The 23789-nt window shown below is 38.1% G+C and overlaps 1 protein-coding gene across 10 annotated transcripts in view; it reads left to right on the top strand.

The window, feature by feature from the left end:
• The window catches only part of CD44 (CD44 molecule (Indian blood group)), a 92001-nt gene that overhangs the window by 51338 nt on the left and 16874 nt on the right, over window positions 1–23789 (top strand). Inside the window, exons 6-15 of one of the 10 annotated variants that reach the window (XM_030917970.1) lie at window positions 5343–5471; window positions 6678–6803; window positions 9600–9713; window positions 10186–10302; window positions 12990–13124; window positions 14832–14963; window positions 16829–16930; window positions 18699–18788; window positions 19978–20181; window positions 23618–23680. In XM_030917970.1, coding sequence (XP_030773830.1) covers window positions 5343–5471; window positions 6678–6803; window positions 9600–9713; window positions 10186–10302; window positions 12990–13124; window positions 14832–14963; window positions 16829–16930; window positions 18699–18788; window positions 19978–20181; window positions 23618–23680 — 1212 coding nt within the window. Of the gene's footprint in view, window positions 1–5342; window positions 5472–6677; window positions 6804–9599; window positions 9714–10182; window positions 10303–12989; window positions 13125–14831; window positions 14964–16828; window positions 16931–18698; window positions 18789–19977; window positions 20182–23617; window positions 23681–23789 lie in introns of all 10 variants that reach the window. The other 9 variants (XM_030917972.1, XM_010358377.2, XM_030917969.1 and 6 more) reach the window with 9 other exon arrangements.

The following is a 23789-nucleotide window of genomic DNA, read 5'->3' as shown; positions in this document are numbered from 1 at the left end:
GCCTCAGCTTATTGTTGGTGGTCCCGTGGGCAGCCCTTCTTGAGAGAGGCTTCTGCAAACCAAGCAGGCAGTGCTGCTAGCCACTCACTGCTTCTTGGGTTCCTGTCTTTTTAAAGTAACTATGTCAAAGGTGCTTATCATTATGGCATGCAATTTTGTCAGATGCTGGCAAACACAATAATTAGTGGTCTCAGCAGGAAGCAGAATAGGTCTACCCTAAAGTACCACTTCCCACCAAAGAAGAAAATCCTGATAAAACATAACTTGTGGGGACCATACATAGCTAACATTCAAGCCACTAATAGCCTATACAAAATAGTATTTCATGTGTGTTTTAAAAAAGGCAATTAGCACATTTTATTAACCCCCATAGAATATCTCTTAAGAACTGTGTCTTCCCTTCCTAAGTTAATCAGCAAATGTATTTTGAGAACCTACTATGTACCAGGCCTATTAGAATGCTTGCGATCCAAGGATAAACATGGGTAGGAAGTAACATTGAAGAGAAGCAAAGATTACTGAGATATTTATTCATTGAATCAATGTTTGAGGTCTTCTGCATGCCAGACACGGCTCTAGGATGCTAGGAATTCAGAGTTGGACTTACCTTCATGGAGACTATACATTATTAGTTTAGAAGTCAGGGAAAAAGAGTGTTTATGAGACTTAACTAAAACATAGTTCAGGATTTGGGCTGAGAAATGAATTGTGCCTTTCTCTTCCCAGATAAATTAGTTAAGTTTCCTTCAGCAGCTAAAAAAGAAAGAGACTAATGAGTCTACCAGATGAGTCCAAGGCTAACCTGAGAGTGACTGAAGTACTGTAGTACCCAATGGGACCAGTAGCAGCTCCAAGTGGATCACTTCATGCAAAGAAAGGTACCAAAGCAAACAACCTGGTGGAAACTTGAATGTAGCATAATGGTATGACAGGAAAACTCAACACCAATAGGCTTCTGAATAGAATCGTATTTCTAAAGTCCAGTGAGGAGATTTGCAAAACCTTATCACTGTTGAACTGAGAGCTGGGACAGAGTGAGAGGGAGTGATTGCAAAACCTCCCTCATGCATTGCAGGAGTGCAGGTGTCAAGAGGAGTGCTGGCTAAGAGCATAGAAGAAGGCTGTCTTTGGCTCGGCTGGCTCATTCCTTCCTGAAGGGCCTGTAGTGGGTGGCAATAGGGACAGCTAGTAACAATACCCATCTGGGTAGCTTTAGGCTTCCAGCAGGCTGTTTACCTTGAGTGTCATCAGTCTCTTCCTATTGGTGACCTGGAGCTCTCTGGGATCAAGAAACCTAAACTAATTCAGGAAACTGACTCTTGCCTTGGAACACTGTATTTCCTTGTCTTCTGGGTGTCAAAGGAATACTTTTTTTTTTTTTTTTTTTTTTCCAGATCTGGTATGGCCTATTTAGGTGGGGAAAATTAGAAATTCTGCTAGCTAGGCAGTAGCTTTTTCTATTTTTCCCCCTCATACCACTCCTTTCAGGAAAACAAAAATAACACCTATTTCTATCTTGTTCTTGTAGGTTTGTTTCCTCTGGTCCTATTTTTTCCTGGTGTACTATTGGGTGAGGGTGGTGGGAACTATGCATCTTTAGTAAAGTTTCTGAGGTGAGAATGTGGTGTCTGTGGATTTTCCAGGGGATGCTCAGGTTTGTCTGGAGGCTTCATGGGTAAAATTGGCTCCTATTTCTCTACTCTCTGTTCTGAACTAATGTGTCCTTTACAGCAGGGGTGTCCAATCTTTTGGCTTCCCTGGGCCACATTGGAAGAAGAAGAATTGTCCTGGGCCAAACATAAAATGTACTAACACTAACCATAGCTGATGGGATAACACACACACAAAAATCTCATAATGTTTTAACAAAGTTTATGAATTTTTGTTGGGCCACATTCAAAGCCATCCTGGATTGCATGTGGCCCGCAGGGTATGGGTTGGACAAGCCTGATTTAGAGGACAGAACATACTGTGCCAGTGGGGCACAAATGCCTCTTGGCATTTGATATAGGTAGAGTCAAAGTTTTTAACCTAGGGTTCATGGACCTTCAGTAGGTTCAATGATAGACTGTAAGGCATTCTAGAACCATCTGAAACAATATGCAAAATTTTGAGTGTGTGTATATGTAGCATCTCTTTTTTGAGGAAGGAGGTCATAACATAGGTTTTCAAAGGGATATATAATTTAAAGTGGTTTTTTAAAATCTCAACTGGCTTAAATTAGATATTTATCCTGATGGTTTTTGCCATTCCACTTCAACAAGAAAACATACTGGACTCAAGTCAAACTTGAGAGTCAAATGAGAGATTTTAAATTGCAAAATGTTACTGATGATATTTTCTCTAATCTGAGAAAAATGTGGAATTTCTCTAACTTTGGCCACTCTGGTTTTTGGTAGAAACACATATTGAATTAGAATAAAAAGTAACAGAAATGATAGATGGATACCTGAGGAAGCTTTATCTGATTTCTATACTTTGAACACATTTTCTTTGCAAAGTTCCTGCTCAAGTATGAAGTTTGACCTGAGACTGATGCATGCGGGTGGAGCTTTGAAATGCTAGTTGTCATCACAAGCTACTTGGGTACAATGTTAGACAGATGTGAAAAATACACTCTAGCAACTCAAAGATAATCCAAAGATAAATGAATGAAAGCAATCGTTCGAAATTCTGCTTCGAAAATCTCCAGTTCATGGCTCAGTCGTCCGATCAAGAAAATAGAAAATTTCTTTCCTTCACAAGTTATTAAGTTGCTGCTTGATTTTGCTTTGATCATGAATTCAGGAAGGTCAGTTTGAAGAATGAGTAGCATGAAATTTATACCCATGCGGAATTTGCATTTCTGATGTTGTCCTAAGATTGTGGGAGATGTTAGGAGTCTGGAAAGATAAAACAAAGCCTAGATTTTTCTTTTCTAATTATCATTCAATAATAGATACAGACATCATATATATACAGAACTGAAAGTAAAGATTTATAGAGGGAATATCACTAAGTGATATTTTCATAATTGATCCAGTTACTTCAACTGTGCACTCAAACAGCCACGCAACAGCACAGAAACAAAATAACTGGATTTGGTCCTGGTTTGGTAATTCACAGCCTAAGACTCAGGATCTCACAACAACAGCAATGACAGGTAAACTGCTTCGTCTTTTGCTTATCGGCTCTCCTGAATGTCAGATCTTTTAGTGTTAGGGGAGAGGACATCCATCATCATGCCAAATCTCCTTCACCATTCTTAGTGAGAATAGGGTCTTGTACCACTTGGTATATCAGAAAGGCCTGTGGATCTGGGGATATGACTGATATTCTTAAATGTCCTGTATGTTTTCCTTTTGGCAATGTGTATGTAGAATCAGAATGATTTTTCCATAAGAGGAAGGAAAAACTATGAATGAATACTTCTGAATGAATGAAAGAAATTATGAAAAACTACAAATGAATGAATTGACTGTGTGATTCAATGAGAAAATGTCCTTTAGAAAGAAGTCTGCCGGAAAGTGCAGGCTTCTCCTTTCTGCTGTTCTGATTCTCACAGCCAATAATAAGAGAAGGAAATGCAGATTTCTGTCATCAAACTGTAGGCCCTGAACCCTTCTTTGAACACTTAAAATCTCAACTGTAAAATGTAGGAAATGACCTATTGCTCCATATCAGAATCTAGGCCTCTAACTAGCTCCCTGGGTGTGTGGCTCTTAGCTCTATATACCTGCAAAGTGTATTGATAAAGGAGCTTTGGGGAAGAACGATTCAAAGCCTGTAAAAATGGGAGATTGCAAGGACACCTTCATTTATTAACTTTCATTGATGGAGGTAATGGCCATACTCCAAAATAACTAGGCAGTCTTTCTGCAGAGGGGAGTAATAAACATGGAAAAATGATTCTTTACATTTGTTTGCCTTATATGACATTGGATAAATTATATTCTTTACTTCTATAAATAATCATGAGGAAAATAGTGCTCATGTTATGTTATTGTTGCCATATCACAATGTCTAAGATCATGCAGGGGTGGGGAGGGGGGGATAGAGAAATTGCAGAATAAAGAAAATGCTATTTTTAAATGTTGACAATGTTTGTCTTCATAGGACAAAGAATGTGAAGGGAAAGATCTTTTTGGCAGTATTTCATCTTAGGTCATTTTTGGGCTTTCTTGATAGCTGAAAAAAAAAATCTAACTCACCTTACTTTTGTGTTTGGGGATGATGGTTTCAGCCTCTCTGCTTGAACTCGTTCTCAGTTTTTTGTCTACTGTTAGCTCATATTCTTCTGATACACATTTTTGTGCATTATTGGTTGCAGAAATGGCGGTCTTTGGAGATTTTTAAATCAAGACTCTTGCTTTTGGTCTTATTAGCAAGATCATTGGGGTCACTTCATCTGTCTGTCTTTCCTGATTGATTATCCTATTTTCAAAGAATGAGACTCAAAATGTCCTATTCTGCTTTGCAAAATATAGTTTGACATAAGAAATTACCTTGGGCAAGGTTGTGAGAGGATGTGGAATCTAAATGGAGAAAAGTGGAGAGGCATATTTTTCAATCTTCTACTTCTATGTCATTTTCCCTGTGTGTTGGATTGTTAAGATTATGTATCTATTGCTGGCAGAAATATCATATTCTAAATTCTTGGAGAATGATATTGGTTGCCCAAGATTGTATAGAAGATTAAGGAGCTAGGACTCTGAAGAGCTGGGTTTTAGAATCATAAACTCTCAGATTTGGAAAGGATGTTAAATTGTCTGGTTCAATCAACACTTCTAATAATTTAATCTCTTACACAACTTTCCTGCCAAGTGATCTTCCTGACTATGGGAAACATAATACTTTATGAAGAAGTTCATTGTTGGATAGTTCAGATTATTGTTTTTTCCAATCCAACCTTTGGAAGAATATTCATCTCCCTGAAATTTTCACCACAGATCCTAATTTGGCCTCCTGGATCCAGAGACAAAAAATTTAATCCCTCTTTTACATTATATAGACTTTCAAAATTTGAAGATGGCTCTCATGTGTTCCTGGAGCCCTCACTCTTGCTAATTAGACTTCTGACTTCAGATAGGTCAGAAGCTCTGTCCAGCACAATTTTTAAATCTTTAAGATAAGGAGCATGAACCAGTTGACATTTAAGATCCTTCCCTCTCTGACATTCTATAAACTTCAGTTTGAGCCTCTGAAAAAAATGGAACTTTTTTGCTTTTTCCCATTCTTTTCACCATCTATATCAAATATAGATGATTCTCTTGAACAGTAAAAGAGTACAAGCATATTCAATGCTATTTCTTAGAAACTGTTAATTAATCTTTCAACAATCAATTCAATCATGATTACAACAGCTTTGATGAGCACTAGTGCTACAGCAACTGAGACAGCAACCAAGAGGCAAGAAACCCAGGATTGGTTTTCATGGTTGTTTCTACCATCAGAGTCCAAGAATCATCTTCACGCAACAACACAAATGGCTGGTAATGAGTTATTATTGTCTCATAGCATATGTTTTCTTGACAGCCTTGAATAATTTTCATTGACCTCTGGGATGTTATTAAAGCCTAAAGTTCCTTCTATTCTCACAAATGTTCATTATGACTTTAGAAGGATCATGATCTCTGGTATCTATTTGTTTGCTTGTATGGCACCAATAAGCAGATTTCTTCTTTCTAATATATGGATTAGTATAGCCCAGGAGAAGGTTAATATAGAGACTATAAAATGGGAATAAGCTTTTTTTAATGATGTAGCAAAATTGTGACTCTGAAAGATTATTCATGTATATTCTAAAATTACCACAGTCATAAAAAGTCTTGGACTTTCATGAGGAAATAGCATAGCTAGATCTGAAAAAATAATAGAAAATCTTCATCAGTGGAACTATTCTTGGGGTAGACACTAATCATACGAAAAGACAAATGCTCATTCCCTAAGATAGCCTGAATCTCATTTAAAATGTAGAAAACCCTGTTTTAGTAAAAAGACATTGTCTACAGTAACCACTGAGAAGGAGATGAAGTTTTTCATCTCCTTTTTTTATTCAAAAAGAAAAAGAATTTCTCAATATCTCAACCACAGTTCACTTTAGTTAACCCCTTTGATTGCCTAATAATGCCAAAAATGATTTCTCTGTTAATTGGCTCCACGTTTTTGCTCTATGCTGAAGTAGTGTTGGGAACAGCAGTGTAGCTTCCATCTCTGTTTGAAGACAAAAAATGAATTAGCAAATTGTGAACACAATGAAATGACTGACATAGGTGTGGATTCCAACATTTTTCTGAAGGTGTCTTGACAAAAAAAAAAAAAAAAAAAAAAAAAAAAAAAAAACAGGCACTTATGAAACCTTTCCATTCTGTTCTTGACGGCTTGGCTTTAATGGCATATGCTTAATGAGTTAATAATAAACACATCTGAAAGCGTGGGGAGTTTTCATTGGCCTTTAAAGACCCATTTTAGCTTTCTTAAAGAGAATATTCAGTTTTAAAGATCATAGCCACTTGTTTTGAGATTTATGTGTTAGCTTCGGAGACCAGAACATAAGAATTTGGGGTATGCAAGTCAACTCCCTCACTTTTTTTAAAAAAATCTGGGAAATCCATTATACCTTCTGTGCCTGATTTTCTTCCTTTGCAAGTGGGTTGCCTGGCATCCAGCTCAGCCACTAATGCAAGTCACCACAACAGGTACATCTTCAAATACCATCTCAGCAGGCTGGGAGCCAAATGAAGAAAATGAAGATGAAAGAGACAGACACCTCAGTTTTTCTGGATCAGGCATTGATGATGATGAAGATTTTATCTCCAGCACCAGTAAGAATAATCAATTACAGTACAGCCATTTATGCAAGGCTTATTGATTAATCTGAGTGATACCTAATTGTATCTCTCTTGAGAAGTAGTTAATGTGAAAAATAGGTGAACCTGTGATCATACCTTAGTTATATCTTGATGAGATTATGGAAGAAGAAATAGAATGTTTTGAGAAGTGGGGAAAATATCTCATAAAATATCTAATGTCTCAGGTTCTTCCTGTTTTATTTATCAATGAGGTCCACTGCTACAGATTGTCTTTGAATGATTAGACTTTGTCAGAGGATGACATTAAAACAGTCCAAAAAATATTCATTGTGTACTTACTGTGCTAGGTGCTGGAAACACAAAGATGAAAAAAGCCAGAGCCTTTGCCTTTCAGAATCTCATGGTCTGTTGGAGCAATAGACTTGAAGAATGTGATTAGGAGGGTATTAATTAAACTTTGTAGGCTGGGCGCGGTGGCTCACGCCTGTAATACCAGCACTCTGGGAGGCCGAGGCAGGCAGATCATGAGGTCAGGAGATCGAGACCATCCTGGCTAACACAGTGAAACCCCGTCTCTACTAAGAAACACAAAAAATTAGCCCAGCGTGGTGGCAGGCGCCTGTAGTCCCAGCTACTTGGGAGGCTGAGGCAGGAGAATGGCATGAACCACGGAGGAGATAGCGCCACTGCATTCCAGCACTCTAGCCTGGGCAACAGAGCGAGACTCTGTCTCAAAAAAAAAAAAAAAAGTTGTAGAAGATCCTAAATTGAAGGCCCTTAAGGCTTAAATGATGGGAGCTAGAACTCAAGAATTATCTTAATCAAAACCCAACTAAGGTCAAAGGAACAAATCCAGAGTTTTAACAAATGAGCTGGACACCAAAGACCTTGAAGAGAAGGGCAAATGTCAGGTTAGCTTTAACAAGACATTACCACTTATTAAAAGCAAATAATGAAACGACTATTGGTACATAATAGTATCCAAATTTTTGACAATTATAAAACTTTTTGAAAACAAAGAGATGGAAATTGAGCTTTAAAGATGTCCTTAAAAAGTTAAAAACACGCAAAGGTTGGTCTAATAGTCTGCCAGATTACTGAGTTGTCCACACATACCTGTAATGACTTAAGATTTTGCTGAATAGAGCTGAGAATCCTGAACCTGACTCCATCACAGTTCTGCTTTTCCTTAGAAAAAAGGCTTTTGGGGTGCTATGTGAGCTCCCCCAATTCACTGAAGTTCTATCAATTCCATTAAAACCGGACAATTTAATCCTCAAACGGACAGCACACAGAGAAGAAAGGGTCCAGAAAAAAAAATAGCTTAGGCCTTGAAGGCATCTGAATATATAACATTGATATAACAAATACTCAGAAGGAACTAGAATTTTCTATCTAAACTTTTAAGTGATTTTTTTAGACCCAGCACCCCTCCAGAGCTTAATCTATGGAATAAGAAAATTCTTTTTGGTAACTTCAGAACAAAAACCAAATAATCAAAAACACTGGAGTTTTACATTACACTGTCTCCTGTGTTCAGGACCTGGCCCAGCTTTGCAGGTGGGCCCATTAGTAAAGACGTGGTCTTGATACTGAAGAAATTAAATTCCCTTGGGGAGTAACCCAAAGATATCTACCTGCAAATGAATTGTATGGTCAGGCTTCAGGGAAAATCTTCCCATGGTGTTTTCTGTTGTTGCTGTTGTTGTTTTTAATTTTTAAAATCTCTATGGCATATTTTCCAATTTCAGTTTACTTTTCTGCTTAGCACCTATGGACATAATTCAACATGATGCCCTCTTTCTTCTGGAGGGGTGCGATAACTGCTTGATAATAAGCACCTTTTCATGCTTGTTGAGAATGTGGTTAATGATTCTAAACTCGATTTTCATAACTTGTAAAATAGAGCTGACAGTATTATAGTTCTGAAAACAGTTTTGTGTTATTTGGGTATCAAAATAAAATTTGAAACAATTAGGATGGATTTGCAAATAACCTTTCCACAAAACACATTGATTCCGATTTTGTCATGATCCTTCTGTTAGGTGCATCTCCTATTCCAGCCCTAACAGATTGGGTGACAATATCAGGGTGCTGGTGGATGTACGCTTCTTTCTTTCCAGTGTGCTTCTATGATGGTGGCTGGTTACCTGTGGTGTCTTATTTTCTTTCATTGGCTATGAATGGCTTGCTCGTGACATATTTTGTATTTGATGAGAGTACTATAGTGTTTGATAAATATTCAGAAATGTACAGCTAAAACGTATGGCTATTCTAGGTAGATAATATTTTTCGGAATCATCTATAGGAAAGCTCTGGCTGCTCAGACATTTATTTCCCCACTGAAATTACTAACAACATAAAGTGATTATCACGGTATAACTTTCAGTTATCTGCCTCTTCACCCTGAGGATCTACAAATAGCACACAGTGACTAAGTCCCTGGGCTTTCAAGTGCAGAGGGATACGACAGACTGCATGGATGGGCAAAATGGCGCCTTTGGTTATCCTCGGTGAAGGGCTGGTGTTTTCAAAGCTGTCCTTCCTACTGCTGCAGCTTCTTTGACTGTTTTATCTGGAAGATCTCATGTTCTGAACCCCAAGGTATTCTATGACAGAATGCAAAGGACACTGAGATGCTTACCAATATGGCTGAATTAAGCTGAAGGCACCCTCCGCTTTCCCTCCATTTCCATGCCGCCATCTATACAACCTGGTATAGATGATTCATTGCATAGTCTACAGAAACAAGTGGCGAAGGCTCAAGAAATAACATTTTTCTAATTGCTTCAATCATCGTTATCACAGTTTCAACCACACCACGGGTTTTTGACCACACAAAACAGAACAAGGACTGGACCCAGTGGAACCCAAGCCATTCAAATTCGGAAGTGCTACTTCAGACAACCGCAAGGATGACTGGTAATGGATTATGCATATTTAATGAAAGGTTTTTTTTCCCCTCAAAGCCTATGATGCTGCAAAGGTCAATCATCGGGACACAGTGGGAAATTTAGCTAGTATCTCATCAAGAAATTCTTAGTGGACTTTCATGAGGATACTTAATTCCATTTAGGAGTCATTTATCAATTATACCATGTGGGTATATTTTTATGTTGCTTCATTATAAAAATGAATATGTTTGAAGGGTTTATGGTGCTACCTTTGACAAACTGATCATAGTGGAATAATAAGGGAACATGAAGAAATTCCAAGCCCATTGATTTTCTCTTGAGACCAATTAGGTAAAGTCACTCAAAATTTTTGAGAGTGGATGCTCAGAGATAATACTTTGGCATAGAATTGTTAAATAGCATGCACTTTAATGGAAGAACAGAATCATTAAAGGTTGATTGATAACAAGTCACAGTGTATTTAACCATCATCACAGCAGATGTAGACAGAAATGGCACCACTGCTCATGAAGGAAACTGGAACCAGGAAGCACATCCTCCCCTCATTCACCATGAGCATCATGAGGAAGAAGAGACCCCACATTCTACAAGCACAAGTAAGCAAGATGGCGGTCGGCAGTTCTGGGTTAGATGAGTTAGTGAAGACATTCCAGCAATAGGGAAGATTTTGTTTAGAAATTGGCCACATCTTCTATTTCCACTTAGTAATTTCTTTTATTCTCAGAGCCTGAAAATCTGCCAAACTTGCACACAAATTTTAAAAATTGGAAGGAAAATGATACTACTTCAAGGTTGCCCAAAGACCAAAATGTTTTAAGAAGTAGATCTAGATACAATTTTTGTGTTAAAAGTTCCTAGAGGTTCCATTTGGGTAACTTGTGTGTGTTTATGGAAATGTGTGGCAAAGTGTGTTCTTTTGGTGCTTAGTAGTGAAATCTGGAAAGACAGCTTGTCAAGTGAATTGATCTTTGGAATCCTTATTTTCTATGAAGATCTTTGAATATAGTTTCTTTTTTGCATTCTGTCCTTGACTGTTCTGTAGAAAGACGTCCCTTGTACTCTTTAGAACAAAGTTGGTAGCGCGTATGGTCTGCATTTGAGTTCTACCACTGCTGCTTTTTCTGTTTTTAAGCCCAAGGTAACTTGGGGAAGGCTTTGATGCTCTTACTGTTATTTCTACCATTATGAAAACTTGTCAGTTTTTCTAAAACCATTTCAAGTTGCAGCAGTGGACTGTGAGAATAGGGGACCCCCTCACTTCCCAAACATAAGAAGTAAGTGCTTTTCTTCTTTTATCTGTCCCACTGAGATATGTCTATCTTATTTGGAATAAGAGTATTTATTTTGGAAAACAGCTTTTTAGCATTTTTAAAATGATGATTTGACTGTCATTCTCACAGCCCTAAATACACCTAATGGGGAAATGTGAGCTATAGCCACTTAAAAACGAAAGGGCTTTGGGAATCTATGGCTTGAAGTGTGTCTTCAGACAACAAAAGGAAAATTTCAGGTATCAGCTAGGATAGAGGTTAGACATTGTACTGAATATATCCAGCAGACCTTATATTCCATTACAAACCCCAGTAGATCTGATGTATGCATAAGGCTTATGGACTAAGTTAACAAGGAAGTCTAGGAAAAGAAAATACAGAGGAAGCATACATCTCTTGGGAATAGGATTTCGTTCCTGTCCCTTAGAGCCCTAACAGTATATCTTAGAAATTGTTTTAGACAGTTTGTACTTAAAGACCAGAAAGCTACTTTAGAGACTTGGAAATAATGAGCCTATTGTCAAAAGGTGGTGCTTGGGGGGCATTAGGACTAGAGGGTAGGTGAAAATTCAGACAGAATGTAACTTGACAAAGAGAAGACAGCAACAACTGTAACAATTCTCTTATGAATATTTGCGAAACTCAAAGGGATCTGATTGGTGACCTCTGGTCTTTATCAAATTAACACCACAACTGCTAGAAGAAAGTCAGCCTTCATCTTTTACAGTAGAAATCATATGTTTTGTGAACCCATTCCTATTTAGGCTGAAAACAATAAAGAGTTATGGGTACTTTAAAAACTCATTAAAGTAGTGATAGAAGGAGTATAGAGTCCTTCTATGCAGTCACACACGTACACTTCCTTATTTCTTTTATTTAAACTTTGAGTAACATGGCATTCTATGTTTGGGTCAATGTTCCTTTTTATGTAATTACATTCAGTGGTTTTTCCAACTTCATTATTGGTTGGGAATTAGCGATTTAGTCAGTGGTAGGTACAACTTAAGATTTTGGCTTTTTTCCCCTCCCCCTGGATAACCAGTTAACCCAATAATGGCTTGGCCAATGTAAGGGTAAAATGAGAACTGTTTTATTTTTTAAATGTCATTGCTGTCACCAAATCACACATATCATTTTCTAAGATAATGAAATACAACCATTTTACAAGTTGCAAAAAAATACTCTGACTTGGCAAGTTAATAGGCTCTCATTTTCTTGATAAAACAAAATTGTTTTAAGTTGCTATAGTTAAAAATGTTGGTGGCTTTCTGACTTTTCCTGAAGGCACCTTGATGGAATTTTATTCTGTTGATTTTGTCCTTTTTAAAATAATGGTTGAAATTTTAAGCCTGTCACACACTATTATTTATATAATGCCTCAAACTGGCTTGGATAGTTTTCGACAACTGAATTAATTTAGTTAAAAAGTGTTTTAGCAATTTTTGGCACCATGTGAACATTGCCACATAATGTGTTAGTGAAATAGCATTCAAGCCATCCCAACACCTTTCCTGCTGGGCAAATCCACTGCTGGTGCATTTCCAGTGTGTGCAATTATGGGTTACATGACCACCATTTGAGACGGTCTCCTAATGTGCTGATCTTGTCAGTTGTTATACAGTATTTTCCTTTCATCAGAATGACTGGAGTGAAGAGGTTATTCTTCAAATGGTTTTCTAAGACAGGGTATGTGAAGCCATACACTACAGTAAAATAAAAATAATGATAACTCATAGAACTCTGAGAATTCATCAGCTATGGTCTGCTTAGTCCTATGGTTTTGAACAAATCAAAACCTCTTTGGACCACAATGTTCCCATCTGAAAAATTAAATGTTTGGATCATTTTATTTCTGATATCCCTTTCAGAATATCAGTGGCCTGTTTCCTTGCTGCTTTTCTTTTCTACCTTCTGTTCCCATGTGTATCTGCCCTTAAAGTAGAAAGATATGTTGACAGCTATTGGCAAGGAAAATAGACAATTATGTCTCCCAACTGATATTCTTCTCACAGTCCAGGCAATTCCTAGTAGTACAACTGAAGAAACAGCTACTCAGAAGGAACAGTGGTTTGGCAACAGATGGCATGAGGGATATCTCCAAACACCCAGAGAAGACTCCCATTCGACAACAGGAACAGCTGGTAATGGTTGGTTTAACAAGTAAATTTGGATGGCAACTTCCTTTTGGGTTAAATGGTAGGCATTGAGGACACTGAACAAAAGGACATTGGAGGAATTGTCACAAGATGTTAGGTTACTTAATAAATTATGCTGCAGTTAACACAGAGCCAAACCTTAAAGGCTCATAACAAGTCACCTGAACAGGAATGGATACAAGCCAGTTACGAATAAGAACAGGAAACACAGAGAACGTGTCCTTGAACATGTCTCTTTCACACCGAGTTCTGGGCATTATCTAGTGAGATTGTAGCGGAGGCCCTGATAAAATATCCCCTTTTGTCGTATAAAGGAATCTACTCTAGAATATGGGTCCAGACTTTACAATGTGATTCTGCAAAGTGTGACTTGTGAGAAAGCATTTTGTCAGAACTCTAGTGTTCGAAGAAATAGAGCCAGACATTATGTGAAAAATGACACCTGTCTGATGTCATTTGGCCTTTTGGCCATGCCTGTTTGGTAATTTGTCCTTGAATATAAAAAAGCCATCTTCTCTATTCTTGAACTGTGAGATTGTGGAAATTGTAATCAAGTCTTATCATCATCTCTAAGTGATACCAGATAACTTGGCTCTGCAAGCTCCCATGCAGGATTTTTTTGTCTGTGTGACATAAGTATTGAAATGTGTCCTGCCTTATAAAGAATGTGAATTCCATATTCTCACTTGGTATCAGTGAGAAATATTCCCATACTTCTATTTGCAATATAGAAGATAATGCATCATGTACTTCTGGGGCATGGCAAGTTCTGAATGAATTCCTGGCAGAGCAATGGATTCTGTGACTGTCTATGTGGTGTGGTTGTTGCTAAGAGGATGCTGTTGCAATCTTTTCTACCTATACTTCTTCATTGGCTCAGAATGAAGCAAGGCATGTGCTGCTTTCTTATATGTCATTTATGCATATCCTTACTTGGTATCAGTGAGAAATATTCCCATATTTCTATTTGCAATATAGAAGATAATGCGTCATGTACTTCTGGGGCATGGCAAGTTCTGAATGAATTCCTGGCAGAGCAACGGATGCTGTGACTGTCTATGTGGTGTGGTTGTTGCTAAGAGGATGCTGTTGCAATCTTTTCTACCTATACTTCTTCATTGGCTCAGAATGAAGCAAGGCATGTGCTGCTTTCTTAAATGTAATTTATGCCATAAATCCCGTTGTCAGATAGTGCTTCTAACGGATTCCATTCATGCTTTTGAGATAAATGGCATTGACTTTCATATTGATCGCATGGAAAGCTGTTACCTGATTCCTTTCCTGAGATCACTTCCAGCCTAATGTGCATTCGGCTGGAATATGGTTGTCTCAGAATAACATAATGCACTCGGGCTTTTATACTTCTGCCGTTAGGGTACTGTGGCAGCATGGCACAGGTCAAGAACTACTCCTTCATCTTCCTTTGATGTCTGTAACTCATCCTCTCTGCACTGCAGGAGTTGTTAATGCTTTTGTGTCCTCCAGTTCACATGCTGATTGCTAAGAAGAAAATGAACATTAGTGAACCCAAACCTGCTGAAACATTCTGAGTTGATGCAACTTCCTTGCCCTCTATACAAGGAAGATGGTTTCATTGTCTTGTCTAGAGAATAAAGTCTTTTTAAACAATAAAATCAGTGTATCCCTGACCAAGCGTCCATTAACACTTTGACAATTGCTCCAACTGCATGGTCTCAGCAGCCTCAGCTCTTACCAGCCATCCAATGCAAGGAAGGACAACACCAAGCCCAGAGGACAGTTCCTGGACTGATTTCTATGACCCAATCTCACATCCCATGGGACGAGGTCATCAAGCAGGAAGAAGGATGGGTAATAGCCTCTGAGATTTTTATATATTCTGTTTTTTGAAATCCATTGACTGCTGACTATTTTTCTAGAAATATACCCTAGGTTTAGACCAAACTACTTTCCTGAAGGACTTGAGGTTCTTCAAAAATTAGTTTTCTTGGTAGGAGTGATACACATATTCACCTGAATATGAAGTTCCGAGCTGAAAGTAAAGAATTTAGCAGGAGAGTTGGCAAAATAAAACATTTATTGTCAAAATATATCTGTGTGAGGCAGTAAGTAATAGATGTGAAATGAATGTTGCCAACAATAAATGCTAAAGAAATTCTGAGAACCCCTCCCCGCCCACCACAGCATCACAGAAAGGTGAATTGGATCTGGTTTATGAAAAATTAAAAAACCCTGGATAGTCAGAGAAAGGAAGTGGGTGGTGGGGAGTGGGGGGCAGTTTTCCTAAGAAGGAGACTCATTTAAGGAGAAATGTGAAAGAAGAAAAGCCAAGGAATGAATATGTCAAGTGAGTAGATCCATTTTTCACAAAGGAAGATGTGTTTGAATGGCTAGGCAGGGGCCATTATGTTGAGTGACTGAAGTACCACAGGCAGACCCAGCACACATGAGTTTGCACATGGCAGCTGGAGCTCTGAGGAGCTGGAGCTCTGAGATATGGGGGAAAACCAAGCCAGGCAAAGATCTTCAGAATCAATATTAAGTCTATGTACTGATGAAGAGAAAGAGATTCCATTAAATTAATGAACATGTCAAGGACAATACAATTGGCTTCAACTACACAATGGTATGATAACTCTTGAAGGACTCTACTTCTAAGAGGGAAGATGAACAAGAGTCTAGAGCCCATCATCAAGTGGGACTTTTTCTGGGAGAATGTCCATTTGTGGTTTTGATTCAGGTTAGCACTTGCTTTTGTTTGAAATCTGGGATAGTAGAGTCACCACATTTTTGTCCTACAAAGATCTTGAATATTTTAGTGTTGAATATTTAGTGTTGAATCTTGAATATTTAGTGTTGAAAGGTTGCAGTGCAGACGTGGGTACCCAGTATTCTGGTGCTTCACTGAAACTGATTAAATCTCCCCAGAGGCAGTGGTGTGGATAGACTCTGACTGAATTGGAGAGCCAGCAATATAGATGGGGTTTATAAATTGTTTGGCCTCTGTTTCACTCAAGACTTCTTATTTCAGCAGAATAGATCTGTGATAACTATTAAAAACAACATTTACAAGTATTTCAGTGAAATTTCTGCACTACTCAACATTGTACAAGTTAAATTTTAAAGACCGCTTATACTTGGGTTTTGGGGAAGAATAATTCAATGACATCCACTACTTCTTATTTCTTGCCCCTGTATACTTTCTGTAACTCCACCTAGGTGGTATTGAATGCTGATTTTGTGTTTGTTTGCATTTTCACTCTGTGAAGAGAAAAAGACTAAAGGGGGGAAGAGGGCTATTTTTAAAAGTCCCTTTGGTTGGTAAGGGGGAGGGGATAAAATGGTACCTGAGCCAGCACACTTTATCTTTTCTCCATGTGTCAGATTGCATGTTTCTATAAAAAAGGCAATGTTTCTGTCTCTCTGCAAGCTTTGGGTGTTCCATCATGCGCTCATGTAGAGTCCTTCCAGACTCAGCAAAAACAAACACGAATCATAGCTTTCATATAACTCGGCCCTTCAAGGAAAGTCAGTTACTTGTTGTGGTGCTCTTGATGAAACAATAATCTATCTCAGTTCTGGAGACATAGTCAGTATGTGCTTTCTTTCCTCTTGGCCAGATGTGAATATTTTAAAAAATCAGTTGTAGACCATAAGCCACCTTCGGGTAGTGGGTTTGGGAAATCAAGCATTAACACTAACATTGATTCCTTCAGACATGGACTCCAGTCATAGTACAACGCTTCAGCCTACTGCAGATCCAAACACAGGTTTGGTGGAAGACTTGGACAGGACAGGACCTCTTTCAATGACAACGAGTAAGAATAACGATGCTCAGCCTCTTTATTGACTTGTATTCCTGCTTCATCTCTTACACCCTATTGGCGAAGATGCAGAACTTTGGTGGTGGAATGGTGCTATGAGGCTCACCTCAGCCCAGAGTGTGAAACTGTCTTCATTGTCTATATTTCTTGTGGAGGTCTCTCAAGCTGATTTTCCCTTCATTTCTTGGTGCCTTCCAGATTCAATGACTTTGTGTTTTTAAAAAAGTAGAACTCTATTGAACTCCATTTTCATTCTCTAAGTAGTTATGTCAGTGAAACACAAGCCCACTTCCAGGATGTCTCTATATTTTAACTGACCATTTCCTTTCAATATCCATTTTTCCTCCAGCCAGTGCAGAAGAGGGGTAGGATTGCTTGCATGATTGTAAAAAGACATTTTTGGGGCCAGATAATCCTAGAGATCGCATCAGTTCTTAGAGGAGAGGCAAGGAATGTTATTGACAATCAACAAAGGTGCCGGGATCCCTGGAACAACAACTACAAAAAAAAAAATTGCTGGTATCTCTTTCTATCACTAAGAAATGTTCAACTTCTAGTAGCCTTAATTTCTACTATATGTGCAGGGATGTCCTAGAGATCAGCCTAAAGTCATTCATAATTTCTTTGAAGACTACAAAGGAAATCTAGAATTAAGAAGGTCCCATTTTACTGCTTGCCACACACAATGGGCAGAGTCCTTCATATGAGCCCTTTAGACAAAGGAAAAAAATCAGCAAGCATGTATTGATTGTCAGCAATGTAAATAGCACAGCGTTAAGCATCAAAGGAGATGCAAATAAGCCCATGAATGGCCCTTGCCAAAGAAGGACTTACATTTCCATTTTATGTCCCTGTTGGCTTTTGTTCTGACATTGGGCTTGGGATTTGGTGACTGTCTCTCTCCTGGGTTGTAATATTTGTTTGGTGGTGGGCATGGCTTATGGGTGTGCTTTATGAAGTTTTTGTACCTGCAACTCAGAGGTCAGTACCTTTCTTGAAAGAACACAAAAGAAATAAACTTGAAACAGTCCAAGTGATTTTAGATATGGGCAATGGTTCAACCTCAAATTGGTATATGTCACTGAGGGCCCTGTGTTTGCCCAGGCAAGCGTTTCCTTGGTGCAGTGATGAGAATCCCTATACACAGGTGAAATTAAAAAAAAAAAAAAAAAAAAACAACTTAATAATGGAGTAAAATGGTAACTTTAATTTGATGACCTTTACAAGGTAGCTAAGTATTTCCTTGTATAAATTTGATCTGTGTTACTCGAGTAGGCTATTCTAGATAGGCTTCTTTTTCTTTTATGGTTACAAGTAGACTACAGGCTATCATAGTGTTCATTTTCCCTACAGTCACATGTCTTGACACACAGTTAGGTGCTCTTGATTACTGATAGGAGCATTGGGATTCAAATATTCTTTTTTCCATGTCTCTATGTTCTCTGGTTTTCCTGAGTGACTGGGAGCAATGCTACAATTGCGCCAGGACAATCCAGGGTAGGCAAAGTTTTGGCTCATTCTTCACCTTGCCACATTACCTTTGATGATTATACTGAGAAATAAAGGGTTTTTGGAACCAACTAGGGGCAAAATAGAATTCTGTATATTTCTATCAATCAGAGGAGAATGGTGTGCACAAACCTTGGTCTTCCTGTGCACCTATCCATCTGACTCTACTCTAGCCAGATCTTCCCTGCTAGCAGATAACAGGATTTGTACCATAGCTTCAAATTAACACTGGATTCATCCCTCATTGAAACAGAGCAGAGTAATTCTCAGAGCTTCTCTACATCACATGAAGGCTTGGAAGAAGATAAAGACCATCCAACAACTTCTACTCTGACATCAAGCAGTAAGGATTATAAAATCTAGTTGGCTTCAGCTATTGATAAGAAGCAATCAATTACGGGTACTTTTGCAGTGTCTTTGGTGGAGGTGCATTGATTAGCTGCTGTTACGCTGTTACTTTTAATCAAAAGGTGCGTCTGGTGGTGGTTTTCTGATTTTCCTGTTTTATATACTCTTTGAACATTAAGAGCAAACTACATTTCTTAGTCTTAAAGGTTGGATTTCTTTCACTCTAGGGTTAGTGCTTTGTTTTAACCATAATGGATTGCTTATGTATGATTTATTTTATTTATTTATTTTTGTTAACTTGAGATCTTTCTAACTTTTTTATGTGGGCATTTAAATTTAGTGCTGTAAATTTTCCTCTTACTACTGCCTTAGCTGTGTCCCAGAGATTTTGGTACGTTGTATCTTTGTTCTTATTAGTTTCAAAGAACTTCTTGATTTCTGCATTAATTTTATCATTTACCCAAAAGTCATTCAGGAGCAGGTTATTCAATTTCAATGTAATTGTATGGTTTTGAGTGAGTTTCTTAGTCTTGATTTCAAATTTGATTGTGCTGTGGTCCAAGAAACTGTTTGTTATTATTTCAGTTCTTTTGCATTATAATTTATAATTGGCATAAATGTCTGATTATATCACTTTATATTCCTCACAATAATATTATTTTGCCTTTTGTCCTCTGGACCTACATGGTGCTGATGACTAAAAAGCAGTCCCTTCTGGAAAAGAAAAGAATAATTAATTTAGTAGCCTCGGGCCCTTGAAACCATGCATTTGCTATCTAATTGCAGGCAGCAAAATTTTATCTTTCAATCCAATGGTATGTTCCCTCCACTTCATCAAAGATGAATCCAATTGAGAAAGAACTCAAGATTATCTATGACGTCAGCTGACTTCAAGGTCACAGTTTTAGTGACATAGCCTTACCTAATAACCCAAGCAGATGTTGCAACAAATGCCAATTTTGGGTATTAAGATCACCAAAATCTCTTCTGTTGAGTGATGTCCAAGTGGTGTCTATTGCAAAATATTTATTCTGTTCAATAGTGTGACAGACTTCACTCTTTTGCTCCCTTTTTATGGATAACAAGTGGAAAGCTTTTGCAGCAGTTGTGTGTTCTGGAGACAAGCACATGGTGGGTGGTAATCTTACAAATATGGGTTCATCACTGATTCCACCTCCACACAGATAGGAATGATGTCACAGGTGGAAGAAGAGACCCAAATCATTCTGAAGGCTCAACCACTTTACTGGAAGGTTATACCTCTCATTACCCAGACACAAAGGAAAGCAGGACCTTCATCCCAGTGACCTCAGTTAAGACTGGGTCCTTTGGAGTTACTGAAGTTACTGTTGGAGATTCCAACTCTAATGTCAATCACTCTTTATCAGGTAATTTGGCATTTATTATCTAGTTTGCTTTCTCTATACAGAGAAACAATATACAGTTTCATATTACAGAGGACATTTTCTGTGTAGTCTGGAATTGGACTAGTTTGTGATATAGAAATGTCTTTCATTATTGGTTATCAATTCTAGTGCAAATAAACTTGGGTATATTTTAGATAAAAGAATGCTTCCTTTTGCCAGTGTTTTTTCCATTTGTGTGTGTTTGCGTGTGTGTGTGTGTGTGTACAACTTGGCTGTTATGATGGAATTGCTTTCTGTCTTATCTTGTGATATATGAAGTTGAACCACATGAAACTGATATTTTTGCAGGTCAAAATAGTCGAATTTTAGCAATTCCATTTAATGTGACTAATATGTGCTACTTATTTGGTAAGGTTTTATCCTACAGGTGAATAATTTCTATATACTAGTATCTTTGCTCTGAAATTATTATCTGGTTTTGGTGATAGATTGATCAGTTTTACTTTTGGTGTTGGATAAACCTCTTCTAGTTCTGATGCATACGTAAAATGTTCATGATTTAATCTAGTATTAATGAATAGGGACCCCTTCTCTGATTGTAATAGTGAAGAGAGGACTGAAGATAATGTATTCAATTAAGTTTGACATGAACCTAGAGTAAGTCTTTTTTTTCCTCAAATAAGTAGTCATCTCTGCTTCTGCTTTGCTTTGCTTCTCCATTTGTATTAAGAAATTAGCACTGAAGAAAGGGGAACTGGAAAACACCCACTTTAGTGAAGAAATAAGAAACAGATTCTGCCTTCCTAGTACTAGTTTTTCAATTGCTTTGTAACACAGTCACTAAGACATAATCAAGATTAGAGGCTTTAGATATATAATTGTGGAGCAGAGATCTTCTCTCCTCCCCCTAAAAAGAAGAATAAGAATATATATGTGTGTGTGTGTATATATATATATATATATATTTTTTTTTTTTTTTTTTTTTTTTGAGATGGAGTTTTGCTCTTGTTGCCCGTTGCCCAGGCTGGAGTCCAGTGGTGCGATTTGGGCTCACCACAACCTTCGCCTCCTGAGTTCAAGCAATTCTCCTGCCTCAGCCTCCATGAGAATCCAATATGTAAAACAGATGACAGTTGCGAGGCAGGGACAGAAAATTCAGAATGCCACACGCTAGGCCTCATTTCTCTGGGTGGCCTACCCCAGAGCTTCAAGAAAAACAGTTTAAGAAAATGCTAACTTCAGCAATATTGGCAAGACAAAGCCCCTTACACTCCTTAGTTCTTTATTCAGCATTGTTCTGCTCTCACTTATTAAAATTTCCAAGTACCATTGTCAGTATTCTTCAGAAAATCTTACAGTGCTGTCTCATTGCTCTTGGCAAAAGAAAGCCTGTTGTGCAACCTAATTAATTAATTTTTTTTTTTTTTTTATTTTGAGACAGAGTCTTGCCCTGTCACCCAGGCTGTAGTACAGTGGCGCAATCTCGGCTTACTGCAACCTCTGCCTCCTGGGTTCCAGCAATTCTCTTGCCTCAGCCTCCTGAGTAGTAGGGATTACAGATGTGTGCCACCATGCCTGGCTAATTTTTTTATTTTTAGTAGAAATGAGGTTTCACCATGTTAGCCAGGCTGGTCTCGAACTCCTGACCTCAAGTGATCCACCTGCCTCAGCCTCCCAAAGTGCTGGGATTACAGACATGAGTCACCATGCCCAGCCATGAATTTAAATTTTAAATGACAATTTTAATAGTCACAGTACCCTAGAAGGCTTATAGCCTAATATTAGTATATCAACTACTTTTTACAAGACTGATATTCACAGACACTGATTCCTTCTAATTTCCACAGTGGTAAGGAGAGATTTTCCATGATTCTCCATGGATTAGACAATTAAGTCACCCAATTCTCATCCTTGGTTTTCTTCAAAAACACTCACCCATATCAATCTCATTTATGTCCATATATTTTTCTCAGTCTTTAGGCTTAATGTTAAGAACTAAAGCATTTGCTGAAGCAAGTGGATCACTTGAGGTCAGGAGTCTGAGACTAGCCAGGCCAACATGGTGAAACCCCATCTCTACTAAAAATACAAAAAATTAGCCAGACATGGTGGCAGATGCCTGTAGTCTCAGCTACTCGGGAGATTAAGGCATGAGAATCACTTGAACCCAGGAATTGGAGGTTGCAGTGAGCCAAAATCATGCCACCGCACTCCAGCCTGGGAGACAGAACGAGGCTGTGTCCCCCAAAAAAGAACTAAAGCATTTAGAATCATAGTGGTGGTGGTGGTGGTGGTGATGGTGATGGTGATGGTGATAATGATGGTGATGGGATGGCGACGGTAATGGTGATTTTGGTAGTGGGAGTATTGGTGTAGCATTTCAGCAAATGTTGTTTTCATTTGTTTTAACCATCAGCTAAGAAACAAAGCAATCTGTCTCTTCAACATAATTACACAGGTGACTAAGTGTCACCCACTTCCACCTTCTCTAATCAAGGAAACGGTGATGATCAGGTTACTATAGATTCCTTATAAGGTGCCTTCATAATGGATAACTGCAGCCATTTTATGTAAGCATTGTCCTGTGGTCAAAAAAAAAAAAAAAAAAAAAAAAAAGATTCCAGTATACTTTTGAAAAATGGAGGTGGGGGAGGGAGTTTTAATATGCTGCATTCAAGATTTGACCTGTGGATTTAGATTTTAGCAATTAATGAGGTTGACTTAATCTAAAGCTTTCTGGTGATAGATGTTTGAGAAGTTAGGATTACATTAACTTGTCATGTTGAAACCACAGATTTAACTTTAAAAAATATTATTTTAAACTTAGTATAATACCCATATTCCAATACACATTATTCATGTTAGCTATCATCTCACCATTTCCTTTTTTACTTATTTTTAATTTTTTTTGAAAGTAAGTATTTGACTTTTCTCTTTGAATCTTCACATCATTCAATCCCAAGATTCCTTATTGCATACTAATTTCCTGCCGCCAAGAAATCTGTTTCATGCCCTAAGCCAGCGTACGCCCATTTGCTGTGATTACATTTCTCATAATCCAATTCATATTGTCCTTATTTAAAATATACAATGTCTAGTCTCAACCTCAGACCTGCAAAGGCATCACAATATTTTTGTTAGCATGTTCCTTACCACAGTTCTTGGATTTCTACCAAAACCCAGTTTCTACAAAACTTCCTGTGGTCATCCTTCTTAGCCTTTGCTGCCCTAGTTTCCTTAATTCTGATTAAAGCTCTCGCTCATTTATCAGTGGATTAAGCAATGAATAGTAATTAATATTGTGCACCTATTCAAGGCTGTTTTACCATCATTTTTTGGAATACCTTAAAAAGACTAAACTTTGCGATAGGCTGTATAAGAATGCAAATGTAAGGAAATGCAGACGGGAGTGTAAGTGAAAACATGCAGTACTGACCTTCCTGATTGCTCATTACAGGAGACCAAGATGCATTCTACCCCAGTGGGGGGTCCCATACCACTCATGGATCTGAATCAGCTGGTGAGTTCAAAACTGCTTCAGTCATGTACTGTTATAATCGTTGAGCCTGACGATGACGACTAATGAAGTATGAGTCAGTGTCTCCAGAGAAGTGGTTCTCAAACCTTCT

Source organism: Rhinopithecus roxellana, chromosome 15 (genome assembly GCF_007565055.1).
Source record: "Rhinopithecus roxellana isolate Shanxi Qingling chromosome 15, ASM756505v1, whole genome shotgun sequence".
Taxonomy (NCBI): Eukaryota; Metazoa; Chordata; class Mammalia; order Primates; family Cercopithecidae; genus Rhinopithecus; species Rhinopithecus roxellana.
This window is presented reverse-complemented; position numbering and strand designations above follow the sequence as displayed.